Source organism: Sprattus sprattus (genome assembly GCF_963457725.1).
Source record: "Sprattus sprattus genome assembly, chromosome: 7".
Taxonomy (NCBI): domain Eukaryota; kingdom Metazoa; phylum Chordata; class Actinopteri; order Clupeiformes; family Clupeidae; genus Sprattus; species Sprattus sprattus.
Window position 1 is genome coordinate 13,634,180 of NC_137926.1, and position 17,344 is coordinate 13,651,523.

General features: G+C 43.7%; 3 protein-coding genes across 3 annotated transcripts; 2 read left to right on the forward strand and 1 right to left on the reverse strand.

Annotated features, from left to right (window-relative positions):
• Positions 1-7,259: 7,259 nt before the first annotated feature.
• pdf (peptide deformylase, mitochondrial) lies at positions 7,260-9,199 on the forward strand. The gene is made up of 3 exons (XM_080841700.1): positions 7,260-7,384; positions 7,715-8,346; positions 8,591-9,199. Exons 2-3 carry the CDS (start codon positions 7,770-7,772, stop codon positions 8,746-8,748), a joined length of 735 nt encoding a protein of 244 aa, XP_080697826.1. The 5' UTR covers positions 7,260-7,384; positions 7,715-7,769; the 3' UTR covers positions 8,749-9,199.
• Positions 9,199-12,470, reverse strand: spata2l (spermatogenesis associated 2-like). The gene is made up of 3 exons (XM_080841699.1): positions 12,351-12,470; positions 11,237-11,570; positions 9,199-11,015 (listed from the first exon to the last, which is right to left on the reverse strand). Exons 2-3 carry the CDS (start codon positions 11,567-11,569, stop codon positions 9,672-9,674), a joined length of 1,677 nt encoding a protein of 558 aa, XP_080697825.1. The 5' UTR covers position 11,570; positions 12,351-12,470; the 3' UTR covers positions 9,199-9,671.
• Positions 12,471-15,147: 2,677 nt separating this feature from the next.
• Positions 15,148-17,344, forward strand: LOC308368733 (uncharacterized protein; the record flags this gene model as incomplete). Its single annotated transcript, XM_080842985.1, has 6 exons — positions 15,148-15,232; positions 15,634-15,741; positions 15,845-15,984; positions 16,296-16,392; positions 16,694-16,818; positions 17,168-17,344. 6 exons carry the CDS (start codon positions 15,148-15,150, stop codon positions 17,342-17,344), a joined length of 732 nt encoding a protein of 243 aa, XP_080699111.1.

Genomic DNA, 17,344 nt, shown 5'->3' on the forward strand with positions numbered 1-17,344 from the left:
GTAGACAAACGATACAATGATGTGACATTTGTCGCATGTTTTCACTTTGAAAAAAACAGTGATGCAACTATTTTGCCTCGCAACAACAAGTTCTGGAAAACAAATGTAACCCCGCCACGTAAATGACCAAATAGCGTAATAAATTAGTCCAGTACACCCATTGGCCTTGGACATTGAACCTTTTTTCTACTGGTAGTTTGTTTTTGGTTGTAAGCCCCCAATACACAATATTAAAACGTAAAAACGGTTACTCCCTCTCTCTCTCTGTGATACATACAAAGCACACAACCAAATTAAGTCCCTCTCTATCAGGGAAGGACATTACATAAAATAAGAACCAGTTCCTCGCATTATCAGTTAACACACTTATAGTTCAAGTTCACACATACTGTGCTGCAAAACAACAGCAGACACACATCTGTGTTTCTTAGCATGTGTGTATCACCTTACGCCCCCCCCCCCCCCCCCAGCATGTGTGTATTCCCTTGCCCCCCTTAACCTCCTCTGCCCTGCAGTACCCTCCCTGTACTCATTTAGACTTATTTTTCTTCCCTCTGTTTACATTCACCCATTCTCTTCAGATAGTTAAAAAAAAAATCAGTAAAAAGTCCTAAGTGCATGACAACAGCAAGACTCTGATGCCGCCGTAGAGTTACATTCATTCACTTCACGCCAGGCTTCTGAATTCACTAGCCTCTTCCAGTGGTCAGTTCTCACTCTGTATGACACCAACCAGCTGTCCTGGCATAACCTTGCGGATGCTGTACTGAAAACACTTGTGTCAACATGCACACGTACAATGGACTCGTGTGATTACCTTCTCCCTCGTCCCCCTATACCTCTCCCACCCACTCTCCTCCCATTCACTTGATCTCCCTGGCTGTCTTCTTTTTCAGTTTTTCTCACTTGTTTTTCTCTAAATCCAACAATTTACAAAAAAAATATTGAGAATGAAGAAATGCTGGTCAGTATGTCTGAGGTACAGTATACTCACTGAAAACCTGCACAGTGATTGGATGATATAAACAGGGCTGCCCTGGTTGGTGGGTTGACACTGAGTGGAGTTCTGTATGTAACAAGAGCCAAAATTACTTCACCCACATCTGACAGACATACAGTACATTTCACTTCATCATCTGGGTTGGGGAGGATTGCACTCAAACCATAAACCACTAGATTTAACGCAGAGTTAATAAAAACAATGTTGAAGTTTAAAAGAAATGAGGTAAGATTGCTAATAAATTACTGCAGCAAACAAACAGATGTACACATGTCCATAAAGATAAGATAAAATAAAAAACAGATCTGTGCTTACATAACATACATGTGTAATTCTCACACAAATACACACACACATGCACAATACTCATCGTAACGCTTCTCTTCTCTTATTGGACGATGGCACATAATCTGAGTCAGAATTGTCCGACTCACTCTCAGAGGAGGAGTCAGTAAACAAAGAGTTCACATCAAACAACATACTCTCTTCATCCTTATCCTCCTCCTCCTCCTCTATCTCTTCCTCCTCTCCCCCAGCAAGGCTCACAATCTCCTCTACTCCTCCTGTGCTCTGCCTGCAGTTCTGTGGAGAGAGTCGCGTGAGCAGCACTAAAGGCTGAAGCAGCGGGGACCGGATCAACAGGGCCTGGGTCTCTGCGGAGATCCTCAGCATGCACACAGGACTCGCTCCACCCTGCCGGCAACCCTGTCCACTAGGCGCCGCCTCCTTGGGGGAGGAGGCCCCGGTGGGGATGGGGTCTTGGCTGGGACCGTGCTGGCTGAGGAGGATGGGGGTGTCCGGTTGGAGGGGAGAGTGCCCTCCTTGTGTAAGGAGCTCCTGTGAGCACTCCAGCAGGATGCTCGTCATCATCTTGTGATGTGTGGAGCACATCTGTCTACCGCCCGACATGAACACCACCTCCGCCCTTCCCCCGCAGTCCTCCATCCTCTCCACCTCCATCCATCCTTCCTCCTCCATCTTCGCCACTTCCTCCTCTTCCTCTTCTCCTCTTCGATCTCCCCCCATCTTCTCCAGCACTTCCTTCTCCGTCCGGTCAACCTCCACCTCCACCTCCTCTTTTCTTCGATCTTTTTCCAAGCTCCTTTCTCCTCCTCTTTCTTGGTCGTGATCCCAGCTCCGTTCACTTGAGTTCTCCTCCTCCAGCAAGAGAGGGCTGTCGAAGTCCTCTCTCCCTTCTTCCCTTAGCCTGATCTCTGAGGTAGCCTGTTGCTTGGCAGACTGAGGCTCCTGAGAGCAGCTCAGGTGCTTTTGTGTGGAGTTTCTGTTTATGTCTCCCGTGCAACAGTCGTGAGAGCGGGATCCATGCTTTCTACTCTGCTGGGAATATATGACGGTGATTGGGGAAAAGGTGGGGCCCAGGTCTCCAAGAGCAGAGGGTTGGGTGTGTGCTGAACTGGGGGTGTTTGAAAGGCTGCTGTGATCAATCAAAGCTGGGTGGATAAAGAAAGAAAGAAAAATAATGTAATTTTTTTTTTCATAATCTATTATTGCATTGACATTCAACCTTGTAGTAAAGTATGTCAGAGTTGCAAAATCCAGGGCAAAAATGAAAGACAAGTCATCAGGTCATATGGGTAGGTAAATAATATCTAAAATATTGACATACCACATTGCAATAGCCTTTCCAAAGCAACAGGAAGACTGTTGGAGCTGGAGGCCAGCAGGTCCAACATCAGTTCTTCCCCCTCCGTCATTGGCCACTCTCTCCTTAGCACCTGCAGATGTTCAGTTTACAATCACTGCAAGTTTTCGCATCTGACTCGACCTTACTGAAATATTCTCTCGCGTGCGAACATTCCGCACGTACACGCATGAGTGCATCGATCCCTCCAAAACAAATAGACACACTGACACAGATATACCTACACACCAGTTTAAATATTTGCAGACCCATGTACAGTACCTGATCTAGACATGTCAGTTGTGGCAGTGCAGATTCCAGCTGCTGTAGGTAATAGTCCAGCCTCTGTTGCAGTTTCTGAGCATATCGGTCACCATACTGCTCCTCCAAGAGGTCCTGTTCAACGACATTTCACTTTATTATATGTAAATATATGTTTGAAATATGTAAACATGCAGGGGGGATTCAACGATGAATGATTTTATAGAATACCAATTTCTATTTTTTTTAATCGAGTAGCTAGTTGTTATTAGAATAAGGCACTATATAGGCTACAACAGCATAGAGCATTAGCATGAACATTCTGCCCCCTGTAGGATGTAACTTGCACTGCTCATACACACTGCAAATGTTTCTCACATTTAACTATGAAGTTCTTTGCTATTATAAACCCTCCAACAGTAATGTCTCCTTAATTAAAGCTGGAAGCTTCAAAAACTAATATGAATCTCAAACATTATGTAAATTATCAATAACTTTAGATGTCCTGGTGCCAGTATAACATTCACCTAGTTAAAAAGGGATAACAGAAGCACATCATGCCGAGGATCTTAGTTTACTCTGATATAAGCTTGCCGGAGGTCCTCGTCTCTGGCAAGAGACACCGCAAACTCTCTGAAATCCTCTGAATTCTTTCTCATCAGGTCCATGTGTCTTCGAGACTGTATGTAAACAGGTCAGAACCATTACATTTCATTTGGTTGCATTGTACATGTTACTAAGTATCATGCAGGCTGCAGCAATATCATTGTATTAGACCTAAATACAACATATGTAGGCCATTCGCCATTGTGTTATACATAATGTCAAGGGCGTAGGTTTGCATAGGGTCCATAGGGAAACCAGACTTGCAGAAAGAGAGCTGGCACAGTGGCAGTAGTCTGACACGGTAAGCTGCTAAATACGCCAGGAAATAATAAAGCCTCATATCAGTATTTCGTTTGGTCTCAGCATTGATATTTTGACTCTTTTGTGCTTTGAAGCTAGGAAAAAGCCACCTAAAAAAAGAGAGATGCCAGAAGTTTTTTTCCACCCAGAGAGTAAGCAGCTATCAAGGTCGTTGTTAGCTAGCTAGTAGGAACACTACCCACACAGTGTGATCCTGCTAGCCTTACTTCGCCACCCATTCTACAATGGAAACATGTTTTGAAAGTTGTTAGTGTGTAGAGCATGTACCTTTTTCTTGTACTAAATCTATCCCTGGCGTCTGCAATCTTTCGACCAGTGTGTAAGCAGCAGCTGGTCTTGTTGAAGCAACTAGCAACTCAAACGTGATATAAACTGGTAGTAAGTAGGCTTATATGATCCCTTGGATAGTAATAAGGTTATCTCCGTTCCCTTTAATCTCTCGACCAATGTCAGTAGTCAACTAAGCATGGTTAGTGTCTGTATTGAATTGATGAATTGCTGTGCAGGAAAAACAGCAGCCTGAAGCTACAGATGAAGAGCAGGGTTATGATTAATCAGCATAAGGGCCTCAGATGAGTTGAATTGTCCATTTTGGTCAAGATTGCATTCAAATGCTGTTTTTTGAGGGATGTTTAGACAATGTTACCCATGAATTTTATCATTCACACTGGCTATTTTGAGAATACATGTTATACTTGTAGGTTGTAAAAAGGTGCAATAAATTGGGATGCCCAAATATATGCAGCATATAATTAATCAATACATTATTTCATTGCACTTCAATCCAGTACAGATGATGTAGGCTTAGTACAGCCCCATAAACCTGAACCAATTACCTACATATTACAAATTAATTTCAGGACAAACAAATGCACTGCAAGTTTTTCTCAGTAGCTAGTTTTGTTCATTAAGACAATATTTTGAAATGCATTTAGGAAACTTAAAAAATCCAGTGCCGATTTAGTGCAGGCTAAGCAAGCAGCAGCTGGACCATCAGGGCTTCATATGAGGTCCTACTCATGTTTGGGATATCAAAAAAGAAGTGATGTAAAAAAATTGTGTCAGGTGTCTGCCAGGCAGTGTCCCTACCAATGCTGAGACCAAACCTACGCCCTTGCATAATGTTGATTAACACCCCTCAGTTGTGTGAAGCTGAATTACAAAAAAAGCAAACATGATGAACTGTCGCCCCCTAGTGGCATTGGACCTTCACTCACACATTTTCTGTACTGGGGGTGTTGGCCTGGAAAGAACTTTATGGTCTTCTCCATGGTGCTGACAGGGCAGTGTCCTTTTTGGATCATCCACATGATCACCTGAGTCAGATAGAAATAAGCACAAAAGATTAAACACCCTTCACCACCAATGACTCGCCCATGTTTATACAAATGTACTGATACAGACATAGGAATTATGAAAAACATTATTAATAGGCATTATGAAAAACAACTTCCAAAGTACTGAGCTAACCCTCCTCACTACAGAGCCTGAAAAGACACATAAAGGAAACATTCACAAACCTATACACTTTGTGCTATATTTAAATAATAAAATATAGTTTCATTCACCAAACACAGCAACACTGGAACATCACTTCAGCAGTGAGCTGCCTTTGGCGGCGCCCAGGAACAGTGATCGGGGTTAGGTGCCTGGGAGAGCAGTGGTCTACCACTTCCCCAGCCCACATTTTTCCTACTGGTCAGTGATCGAACCGGCCACCCTACAATTTCCGCCCCAAAAACCCTAACCAGTAGGCCACGGCTGTAGGCCATAGAGCTCAGATAATCCGACAAGCTCTTTGGTCCCATCACACCATCTATTCTTGAGCTCTTAATGTCTTTAACATTAAACATTTCTAATCACCCTAACCACGCCACAGAAAAACCACCTACCAGTGTCTTGAAACCAAATACAATCTTCATGTGTTTAATAGAGGAGACAAGGAGAGGAAGGAGCTTCTGAGTGACCTCCAGGAACTCTAGAACGCGCTCATAGTGTTCCACGTCACGGGCCCTTAGAACTGCAGAGGCTTCGGCAGCCGCAGCGCGCACACTACAGGGTTCCGCCAGCGTCAGGGAGCGCCAGTCTCCCTCCAGCCACAAAGGAGGCCCAAACACTGCAGGTGCACACACAAAGGGAGACGCATCTGAGTACAATTTAACCACATCAGCGATACACGCTCCTCAGTGCCATCTATACACATCAACGTTTACATTTATCCATAATTACACAAAGGAAGACGACTTCATTGCAAGATATTTTATTTAGGTGCATAAAAAGTAAGTGTAGCTGCTCTTGTAGGCCTACTTGTTAAACACTGTATTTATCCATATTTATGTGTGAAATTAAAGTCCCCATGCAAGTATAACACATATATGATTCCACTGTTTTTACACCAGACATCTAAATACTCTTCATCAGAACATTAAATAAAATAGATTGAGCAATTTGAGTTTGGCCTCAATTTCAGGTTTGATTTCTGACAGGATGAAACCGGGCAGTTAGCCTACAATGTAGAAATCATTTTTAGAGGTCACAAATAAGTTGTATACTATGCAGACAATCTTTGGCATTACAAAGTGACATCTATAAATGTACATCTATGAGGATTTTTTTTCTGAAGTCTAGACCGTTTTGAATATTTGCTAGAGGCAATTGCAATATTGTTAAAACCTATAAAATAAAAGTCACACCAACCTTTCAGTAGATCCGTCAATCGCTTACTCCAGGCATATTCAATAATCCAGAGAGGAAGAGCAGGTAGAAGTTTAACACATTTGATTTCAATCCGCTTGTAGTGAGCATTTTCCTCCATTGTCGATTCCAGCGGTTCTCCTTAGTCCTCCAGGTACCGACTTTCTGGGAGAATCATTATTTATTTTTGCAGCATCTGCTTTATCCTGCCGCTAGTCCCTCAGTAATCGGTTTCTTCTCACCCAGTGTCTGCCTCTCATTCATTCACTACAGATGGGACATGTTCGGGCAAGCACCGATAGGGAGGGGCCCACGCATAGGGCCAGCGGGGTCTCACTATACGCAGAGGTTTCGAAAAAATAATAAAAAATATATACAATAATAACTTAACTTAGCCTACATTCGTTACCTTTCTGTCCGATCCAAGAGTACCTATTTTCAAGTCAGTTAAAGTTTGTTTCCCTACAACACTGGCCCCTTCCTGCTCGAGAGCAACCAAGCGAGCATGAAGTGACAACTTAAAAGCCTCCTTTCCTTAATTTCTTCGTATTGTTTATGTGGTTGGTATGATGTTGTTTTATTTGTATTATGATAGCCGATTCTAGTTGTTCCAATTACACCATGACTAAAGGGCTTTTAAAGTATATTTTAATTTGTTATGGTTTGTATTTATGGTTTGAACTTTTATTTTGACAAAGTGAAAATTAAGTATAACCGGAAGTAAAAGCTGGAGATGAGAGGTCAAATTTTCATCGTGGAATACATGAGTCGCTCTGAAAGTCAATGAACAACACTAAATATGACTTTAAATATGTCGCTTTGACGCTTCATCGCAGAAATTAATTTAGCGGATATCGTCGGTAAGTTGACTACTTCGTCATGATTTGTACACGTTTTACAATATCTTGTCCATTAAATACACCGCACAATAATGTCAACGTTGGGCTATAGAGCAGCTGTCAACCTGTCAGCCTTAATGTTAACCGTATAGGTTTAATTTACTAGGGTTGAAATAATCCACGTTTTGCCAATGTAGGTCGCCCGTACAATTGCTAACAGTGTAGTGTGTCTTCGAATCTTTTTTGGCAGCAAGTAAATGATCATAAGTATTTTGTTCATAGAGCCAACTAGCTTCCTCTGTTTGTGGTTTTGTTGATGTTTTGCTCACTGACAATATATGGTGTGCGCAGGTTGTCTTCTTTAGGTTTTGCAGTCACTAAGGGCAAGTACCTTCCCTGTCCAGACATGATTCGACCACTGAGAGGGGCTCTTTGGCCCTGCCTAGTTAAGATCTGCACCTCCAGACCCCTACAACCCTACACTCACCACCCCCACTTGCTATTAACCACCCCCTCCCGTGCCCACTCCAGCAGTGTCAAGGTCCGCTCCTACCTGCAGTACATGAAGCGCAAGCTAAAGTCACCCTCAAAGCCCCCCTATAGCCATGTGTGCCAGGTGGGGGACCCCGTGCTGCGTGCGCAGGCAGCTACCGTCAGCCCTGAGGAGGTGGGCAGTGTGGAGGTCCAGCAGGTGATCCGCACTCTTGTGCAGGTGATGCGGCGTCTGGAGTGTGTGGGGCTGAGTGCACCGCAAATTGGTGTACCCCTGCGCATCTTGGCACTGGAGTACACGAGCCAAATGCTGCAGGAAAGCTCAGAAGCATCCAGACGGGTCCGGGGCCTGGAGGTCATCCCGTTAAGCATCTTCATCAACCCGGAGTTGCGCGTGCTGGACGGGCGCACTGCTGTCTTCCAGGAGGCCTGTGAGAGCATCTCAGGCTTTTCTGCATCTGTTCCTCGTTACCTCTCCGTGGAAGTGTCAGGTAAAGGCCCCACACCACAAAAACACAACCTACACACAGCATCTATTTCAAACTAGCATAACTGAATTTTATCTAGATGTCTACATCTGTAGAGAATATAAGGACCCCCTGCAAACTGTCAAATGACAACCTGAATGCCACTCATACCAAAGTCGTTATTCTTGTCAAAATTGGTCAGTGACCTGCGGCACTGTTACATGAAATGAACTGCCAGTGAACAGTTTTCTCTCTCTTCCCTTGAAAGGTCTGAATGAAAAGGGCGAGCCAGTGTCGAGGCAAGCGAGTGGATGGTCTGCTCGCATCCTGCAGCATGAGATGGACCATTTAACCGGAGTCTTGTACATAGATCGCATGGACAGTAAGACCTTCATCAACATCAACTGGCAGGAGCACAATGAGTAGCAGGCACACATTGTTTAACAGCCGAGATTAACTGGCCCTCAGGACGGTCCCCTGCAGAACCTTGAACCAAATGTTGCTCTTGAATTATGATTTGTGCGCTCTTCACAAGCAGATGAAGGTTTAATGGAAGGCTACAGAAGGATGTGCAGTCATAAGATAGTGCATCTCTGTTGACAGCATCTATTTCAAAGAAGAGATGGACAATGTTTCAGTCATCTTCAACAGCGATCTTCAAATGAGAATACACTGTAGGACTAAATTCACTGCTATTTGGTGTAACTTCTGTAAATAAAAAAAGTGTAAAAGCAGTGTGTAACTGTCAGTGCACTTGTATCTTCCCTCAACAAATACATACAAATTTGTTATAGCAAAGATAGTAGTATTCAAGGGCTGGTAAGTGTTCAGAATACGTTTCTTTAATTTCCAAAAGAACTGGATGAAAAAGCAGCAAATTCATCCTCACACAGATATGTAAGCATTGGACAAAAATACAGGTATCACTGCATTCATTTTTATAAGCTGAAAATTAAAGTATGTTTTTATTCCCACCAAAAAGCATCTTGCCCCTTAGTTCCTTTCTTCAATTCCTTCAAGTCATGATATAAATGATAAATGTTAAAGTGAAACTAACAAGTCCAATGTCACAAAGCTCTGGAAGGCGCAGGGTCTTACTCAGAAATGTAGCCTGCATCACACATTAATAAATGGGAAAGAAGAAAATATATATCAATATACACTTTCAAAACATGTTAGTATTGCTTTGGCATATATGGGTGCAGAAAAGTTTCTCACAATATTATGAAATGTTCCTATTAATAATCTCACAGCTGCCTGAGGCATATTTCAAAGGCAGTGTTTTTAAAGGGTAGAGATGCACGGGCCACTGTGGTGGAGAAGATTGGCACATCCATTTAAATGTCCACTCAAACAGGAGAACACTCGTCATAAGGCTTTCCACACAGACAGGTCAGCGGACTCTTGTACCAGCACTCTCTGCAGAACTGCGCACAGCAGTGCCTGCACAAGATGTGTGGAGCGATCAAGCACTCCTTAAACTCACACACACCCTTAAGCTTGCGCACGTTGTGTGTGTGTTGTTTACAGGAATCTCCAGCCGGGCAGGTGGCAGAGTGGAAAACCCCGCAACTCAGGCAGGCAAATTGGGGGCTGGAGTGGGTGCAGCAGGTATGGAAGGGCATGGACTGGCTCGGCTCCAGCTGGTACTCAATCGAGTGGTTTGCCTTAATACAGCGTTGCCCGTCCTCACACAGGTAGTCATGGGCGCACCGGCAGGTGAGGCAGGTAATATGCGGTTTGTCTCTGGCCTCCAGACAAGAGTGCCTCTCTGGAAACCCAGGCGGTAATCTTGTGCTGAAGGGCGTTGGAGAGTACTTGTCCTTGGGACTCACAGGTTTGATCTGTTTTGTTTCACTTTCAACTTCCCCTGGCAGGAGTGCATCGCTGGTCATGGATACAGAGTGTCCTAAATCTCGGCAGCAGTCGAGCACAGCGCAGGCCATGCAGTGAAGCGTATTGCACTGTTGACACAGGTACTCACCGTGGCTGTCAAACTTCAAACAGTTACACTCCTGTAGGCTCTTCTGAGAAACACCAGGCGAGCCATTCCCTGTAATCTGCTCCTCAACTAGCCTGGATGGCTCAAGCCTTGTCCCTCCACCCGGTGAGGAAGGGGAGGAGATCTGGTAGCTCAGCGTGGACACACACAGACGTGACGTCTGCGTGGCCCCCCCACTGGTGCCCAGCAGTGGGCTGCTACGAGCCTGTTTGAGAGGTCGGTGAGAGCCTTGAGCTTGGACTGGTAACCCCACAGCTACAGAACTACTGGATCCAACATTTCCCTGTCCCGTGTACAAGTCCTCGTCCGCCTCTGTGGAGTCACAGCAGACCTCCCTGCTGGGGCGTACAGAGGCCCCCAGGCTTCTCTGGACACTCTGCAGTGCCACCTGGAGGCTGTGGCCCCTGCACCTCTCGTGAACCAGCCTCCGCTCCCACTCCCACTCCGACCCCTGTGAGCCCCTCAGAGGCTCCAGCGCAGAGAGCAGCAGCTGGCACTCGCAGCGGGCGGTGAAGAAACTGCAGGCCAGACGGAGGAGCTCTTCTGGCAGCTCGGGAGACATGTTCAGGCGCAGTTCTTCCTCGCCACTGGCACCCACGGAGGGATGGTAGCCCAGCAGGCCAAACAGCTCTTTCACCTGCACCATGGGCAATGCTGGCTTAACATGGTGCGTGAACATGCCCGAGTAGGTCTGAGTGAGATGGGGAAAAAACAGTTAATACATGTTAAAAATGGCCTGTAAATGAATGTTGTTCAACAGGTGGTGGTTGGACCTAGTGGTCTTCAGTTCAATGAGAGATACTTTGTTGGAAAAAACACAAGTCTGTACGGTGTTCATATATACATTTAATTTGCTTGATTCCGTTTTTTACCTGAACTCAATGGTAAATATAGCTCTATAGCTGTACACACCTTGATTATTCTGTACTCCTTCCTCCAAGGATACAGATAGAGGTTAAGAGAGGCCAGTTCCAGCACCTCAAATGCCCTGGTCAGTCCCTTCAGTCCAGCCTTGGCCGTGGCCGGACAGCGGAGGGACTCCTCCATGACAGAGAGGACATCCAGGCTGTGGGTGAGGTAGGACTCATAGCCGCTCTGTCCTCTGAGGATGTCCTCAACGTGATTGCACAGCTCTTCATCTCGGCAGACCAGGCTCCAGCCCCCCTTTTCAATGTGCTGCTCCAAACTGGCCTTGTATGCTTCAGGAAGACTTAGGCCATTAGTCTCTTTGATGCCAGGGCTCATCCTGTAAAGATGTTAGTAGCAAGAGCAGTTGAGAGGTCAACTCAAACAGAAAGATTGACAACCGGACAGCCACTGCTATGACTTACATTGGCAACCACTCTATAGAGAACGGCAGTAGCTATTCATTTTGAGGACACTTTAGTACAGCCATCAAAGCTAAAGCAAGCGTAATAATATTTGTCGTAATAAGAAACGGAGCAAGGACTACCTTGTGGTTTGCACAACAAATACTGTTTGTGGCCGGTTTACGGACACTCTGAACACTGCATGGTGGCAAAAGTTATCGGTGGCATGATGAAGACCCAAATCAGTGCGAAAACATGGTCAATGTTAAGAGTGGCGACAAGACAACAAGGTTGCTAGCTACCTATGATAGCCAAGGTTAGTTTGCCTTGATCTATTTGCTCTAACGTGCAACAAGTTACATGACACCACTTATTCAACTTCATTTTGTATGTTACATGGAATGAAATGCTTTCAAAACACGTCAATATGATAAACTGTGATCACTGGTAAGAAAAATACTCTAGGAAGTTAGCAGATTCGTTACAACAAACTGAAATCAGCCGACCTTGCTAGCTAGCCGGTTAGCTAGCAAACATATAACATTACAAGAACAGAGTAGTTGTCGCTAGTGGTTCTCACACGAAAACGTCTGCTCAGTTTTTAGATTAGCTCAGAGTTGGCTAGTTGCCCAGGTAATTTACCAAAGTTACCGAGCGATTTCAAAGCTTAAGTAAGTCAACGTGTTGTACAGTGAGACAACTAGTAGTCAGGCAACCTTTCTGTGTTTCCTCAGCGTCCAAAGTTGTTTGGTTGTTGGCTTAAAATTCGGAACAGTGAAAACTGATCTTCAACTTTAGCTAGCTCATAACCACACATTACTTTCATTTCACTTCTGACGTCGCATCAAAAAATCAGACGTAACTTCCGCGCAGGTTTTTTTGTTTTTGTAAATAGCCACAGAAATTATAAGCATGGTAAGAACAATTGCTTATCAAAATATAAATTCCAGTGGATGAAAAATAGATACAATAGATAAGTAAAGAAAACAAAATAACAGTAAGAACACGCCCAGCAAGGCTATCAATTCTATTCCTTTTGAAAAATGTCATCGCTTTACAGCTTTCTTATTGTATTGAGCTATTAACATAGTGACGTTTCATACCGTTACAAAAATACGTCCGAAAACCAAAGCATTTTTAACAATAGAAAAGAAAAGGTTGTTCTATTGAATCAAAGCGTTTGGGTCTAGAAAAACAATACAACTATCTGCCAAAAGGTCTAAGATCAATCGAATATTATTGTTAATACGTCTACCTCCCATAAATCCAGATTGATTTTCATCAATTTTTGAGTTTAAGTTAATTATTTTTGATGAATTGATGGCCTCCCTAACTTCACCTTCCAATATTAGAATTTCACATGATAAACATTCCTTCTCATTTGTAAGATCAAGTTCATCAAGATTTGGCAGCTTATAAAAACTGAGTTCTGGGTTCTTAACCTTGTTGGCAGTGCTAATTCTCCGGCCTGAATTCACGCATGGGCCTATCGGGCATAGGCCCAGGGGCCCATAGGTCATAGGGGCCCTACAAACCCATAGACTAACCCTATATATATATATGTCTATGTACACACCTGCACCAGGTAGGCCCTGAAAGTCCCCTACCAGTTCACAAAATGATATATGGGCCTCCATGTCTGAATACAAATGGTCTAGAGCTAGTCTGATCCAGTGGTCTTGTTTGGTCTGATCACCCTAATATTTTCACCCTAAAAATGGAGGTTTTTCCAGCAAAAGAACAGAGTGGAACTTGACCTGCAGCGTCCAGAAGAGCAATCAAGCACTGCACAGTGCTAACGAAGTTTCGAGTCGCACAAATCCAGATGAAAAGCTTCAGTTTTTAGCCTTGTTTGGTAGTTCAAGAAGAAAACTCAAGGTAAAGCTGGGTATTACACAATGTAGTAAAGTTCAAATTCAAGCATTTGATTGTCAGAACGATAGAGTCAGACTGGGGACTGAAATTCGTAAGACAAGACACCATACAACAACCTACCATAATATAACATAACATAACATAACATATCATATTTGTCTACATAATAAAACAACATGTAAGTACTCTTAACATAGATTAGGCTTCACCTATGAACATTTACTAAACCTACTAAATATACAAACAAATACAATACACTATGCTAAACATATGATAGGCTACACATATAGCAACCTAGTAACCTACTAGACCTTTATAACCTAAAGATAAATCAAGTGTGGGAGTAACAGGTTGTGCAATATTATAAATGTATATAGTGCAAACAGTTATTGAAAGAGACGGTGTGTAAAGTGGAATTATGATGATGCCAAAACATCGTTTACTGACGTAAGGTTTTTATCTCTCAGGAAGCTTTCGTGCCCAGATTTTATTTTATAGCCTATGCTTGATTCCAGGCTCATTCTCTCACTTTGTCCAGCGGTCATACGACGCAATGCTATGCGGTATGTCTAGTTATAGTTAAATGTAACCTTAACTTGAAATTTCACAAATTATGTTGCAAGCTGCGGCCTACACCTACGTTTGCTTTGCGCCCATCTTGAAAGCCCCCACTTCCCTGCAGCTCAATTGTGACTGCACATGAACACAAGTGGCCTGTCATCACTGTGATATTTTAACTATTCATGTAGAGATGATAGGCTATAGCCTGTGTTTTAGCATACATTTCAACAATTTTGGGCTGTCCTAAAATCCTTCAACAATATTATTTATTGAGATGACCAAATGCAACCATCACCAATTTACCCGCGCATCAAATCTCACTTTTGATGTACGGGAAGGCTATATTTAGCGCGTCACAGTCTTTGAAAGAAGCACAACAAATGTCGATGTTTTCACCTCATGCCTAATTTTCATAAAAGCACAATTTAGTAGGTTAGGGTTTTACGAGATGCTCTTTCTTCCAACAGGTTGCGTTTCTAAACACCTACCACAAGGGGGAGATGACAATTTCATGTAGGCTATCATGAGAACGCATCTGGTCCATGTCAAGTGTTAATGAAACTGTAGCCTACTTGCCCTGAATGGGCATGTGGCGCAATACAGAATGCTCTTCACTTAAATCTGCAATTCTGAGGTATAACTAGGTATAATAAAGTGGACAAGTGTTTGTGTGTCCAATTTCATGCTGAGATTTGTCAATCAAAGTTTATATCCGGAGGCATCCTCACTGTAACAGACCAGACGGCAATCACCTTCAGGTCATTCAGCGACAATTATCACATTCAATTGTTCAAAATTCAGCTTTCAAAGGAAAACATTATGGTGCTTTGAGTGCTAAACTGAATAGTGCAGTTGTGGATAATGGGCGAGGTGTCCCATCGTATAATCCAGGCGTGGCTAGGATGGATGACAGTTACAGAAGGGCGGAACCTTGGACCCTCGCATCAGTTTAAAGGTTCTCAGTTCCTTATGAAGAGTTAAACGGGCAGATAAAGTCACAGATTCTGACACAACCTCCTCTGTCGATATATTGGCGATCTTCTCAGATTGTTTCCACACATCTGTTTTCAAATCATAATGTCAAACGGGGAGAGAGTGGTGTTGGCACTTGGCGGTGCAGGTACCGTGGGCTCCGGGATTGTGAAGGCGCTTTTGGATAGGGGTAAGCCTGATATCTTTGAGGTATACTAGCAAATAGAATCACTTTTATATATTATATAATATATTTGTGATAATAATTACGATTTTTGAATGCTGCTTCTTGAGACTTTGAAATTAAGTAGCCTATAGCAAGGATTAATTGCAATATATATTGTAATGCTTTCCCCAACTGCAACATTGCTACACAGGTTCTTGAGTCAAACATATAAATTGGTCATATTAACATCATGGGTTTAACCAGAGTTTGCTACAAATTACTCTCAGTACTTTGCATAGAGGTGGAAACTTGCGCACTAGGATCAAATTCGAGTGCGCTCAGGGGCACAAGCGCCCGATGCCAGCGTGACGCTGTGTCTTGCAGAGATGTGTGTTCCTATGTGATGTTCGATTTTTGCTGTGAAGGTTTCAGGGTGGCCGTGATCTCGCGCGACAGCGTCCGATTGGATAAACTCAAGGACTTTGTATCTCCGTCCACCAAAGGCAACCTGATCACACTAGTGGGGAACGTTGGTGAGAGGACAGCTTTAACTTACCCTATTCCCTCCATCAACAATTCTCAACGTGAGCCAGTTGGGTTAATCTATACATTTGCTCTCCTTTTCTCATATTGCAGGCTCAGAGGATGGCGCAGAAGAGGCTAAACAAGCTCTGCTGAAGCTAGTGGGGAATGTGACAGATGTGGTGTCTTCTTTGGGCTTTAGCTGGTGGCAGGGTGGACCCCCACACACTCAGACTGTAAAGGAACTGCACTGGGTGAGCGTCACTGGGTGATGTGTGTTCATAATCAAACCTTTACAAATGATCAGAGAGGTCATTTTTTGTCTATCTATTTTGTCTATTGTTTCTGTCACATCCACAGACATACTTTCAACAGGTTTTTTCCTCTGTCTTGTATCCATCCTGTATCCAAGTTTTCTCCTACGTTTTGCAGTTCTTTCTCATGTCATGTTAATGCTTTATGTGTCCTCTGACACCCTGCATTTTCCATGTTATATCTTAAATATTTAGTCCTCTCATGTCTCCTCATCATGGTGACCAACTTATACTTGGTCTGATTCCTATAGGTCATTGAGACCTTGTTGCTCAGCACCTTTGCCTCATGGAAAGCCTTCTTTCCCTTGGTGAGAGATGATTCTGACTGCACCTACACTTTCATTACAGGTGAGCATCCCTCCTTCTTATAAAATCACACACTTTTGACTGTAGATAGATGGATGGATACTTAATTTATCCCGAGGGAAATTTAGGAAACGCTCAGGTCATTTGGACAAACTTTCCATTATGCTACAGTAAAGTATCTAAATGTTTTCTGGCCTAAAGAGATTCATGATCTGAAATTGAGCTCAAATCCCTTTGATCTGAAGTCTCTGAGGATTAATGGCCATTAAAAGTGGCCCTTGTCTTTTTTCTAATATGTGGCGGGGGTATTATTCTGGCTGCAATAACAAGCGCTTTCCTGCAGGTGGTGCTGGAGAGAAGCTGCTGATGCCAGGCACTGGATTCCTGACGGTGGGAGCGGCGAGCGCCCTGACCTTCTGTCAGGTTCTGCGGGAGGAGTACCCAGATGTGTCCTGCAAACTGAACCAGGTGTGTGCAGCCTCTCAGCCCCGGAGTCCCATGTTGTTGGTGTACACAACAAATAAGTATTAAATTCCAGATATATTGTTTTGTCCAGGATACAGGGCTGGTTGGTGCTACTCTGCCATAGTTTATCATCACTAAAAAGGATAAAAGTGATTGTACCAGTGTTATTATAGTTAATGAAAACTAAGACTAAAACTAAAACTTGCAGTACATTCCTTTTCGTTAACTAGAAAATAGAAATAAAATTCAAGTTTTCCAAAACTCAAAAACTTGGACTGGACTGGATATCCTGAAGCTGACAGCATCTTTGTGTGTCGATCTCCTCTGAAAGCATCTTTCTCCTGGCCCGCAGGTGAAAATCAACACAGGGGTGGGCACTCCAGAGCGCATGGCCCCTGGGTTCCTGAACCACCTGGAGCTGGGCCAGGCGGTGGCGACCCTCATTGAGAGAAGGAACACTTCCCACACCATCTACCCAGTCAGCTGCCCTGCTGACCTCAAAACAGTCATCCTGGAGGGAAATCTGTAG

Bases quoted from the DNA above. Each gene is read 5' to 3' on its own strand.
- pdf (XM_080841700.1), top strand. From the start codon at position 7,770: ATGATTCGACCACTGAGAGGGGCTCTTTGGCCCTGCCTAGTTAAGATC. The intron at 8,347-8,590 runs GTAAAGGCCCCA...TTCCCTTGAAAG, and splicing joins CCTCTCCGTGGAAGTGTCAG to GTCTGAATGAAAAGGGCGAG.
- spata2l (XM_080841699.1), bottom strand. From the start codon at position 11,569: ATGAGCCCTGGCATCAAAGAGACTAATGGCCTAAGTCTTCCTGAAGCA. The intron at 11,016-11,236 runs GTGTGTACAGCT...CATCTCACTCAG, and splicing joins AGGAGTACAGAATAATCAAG to ACCTACTCGGGCATGTTCAC.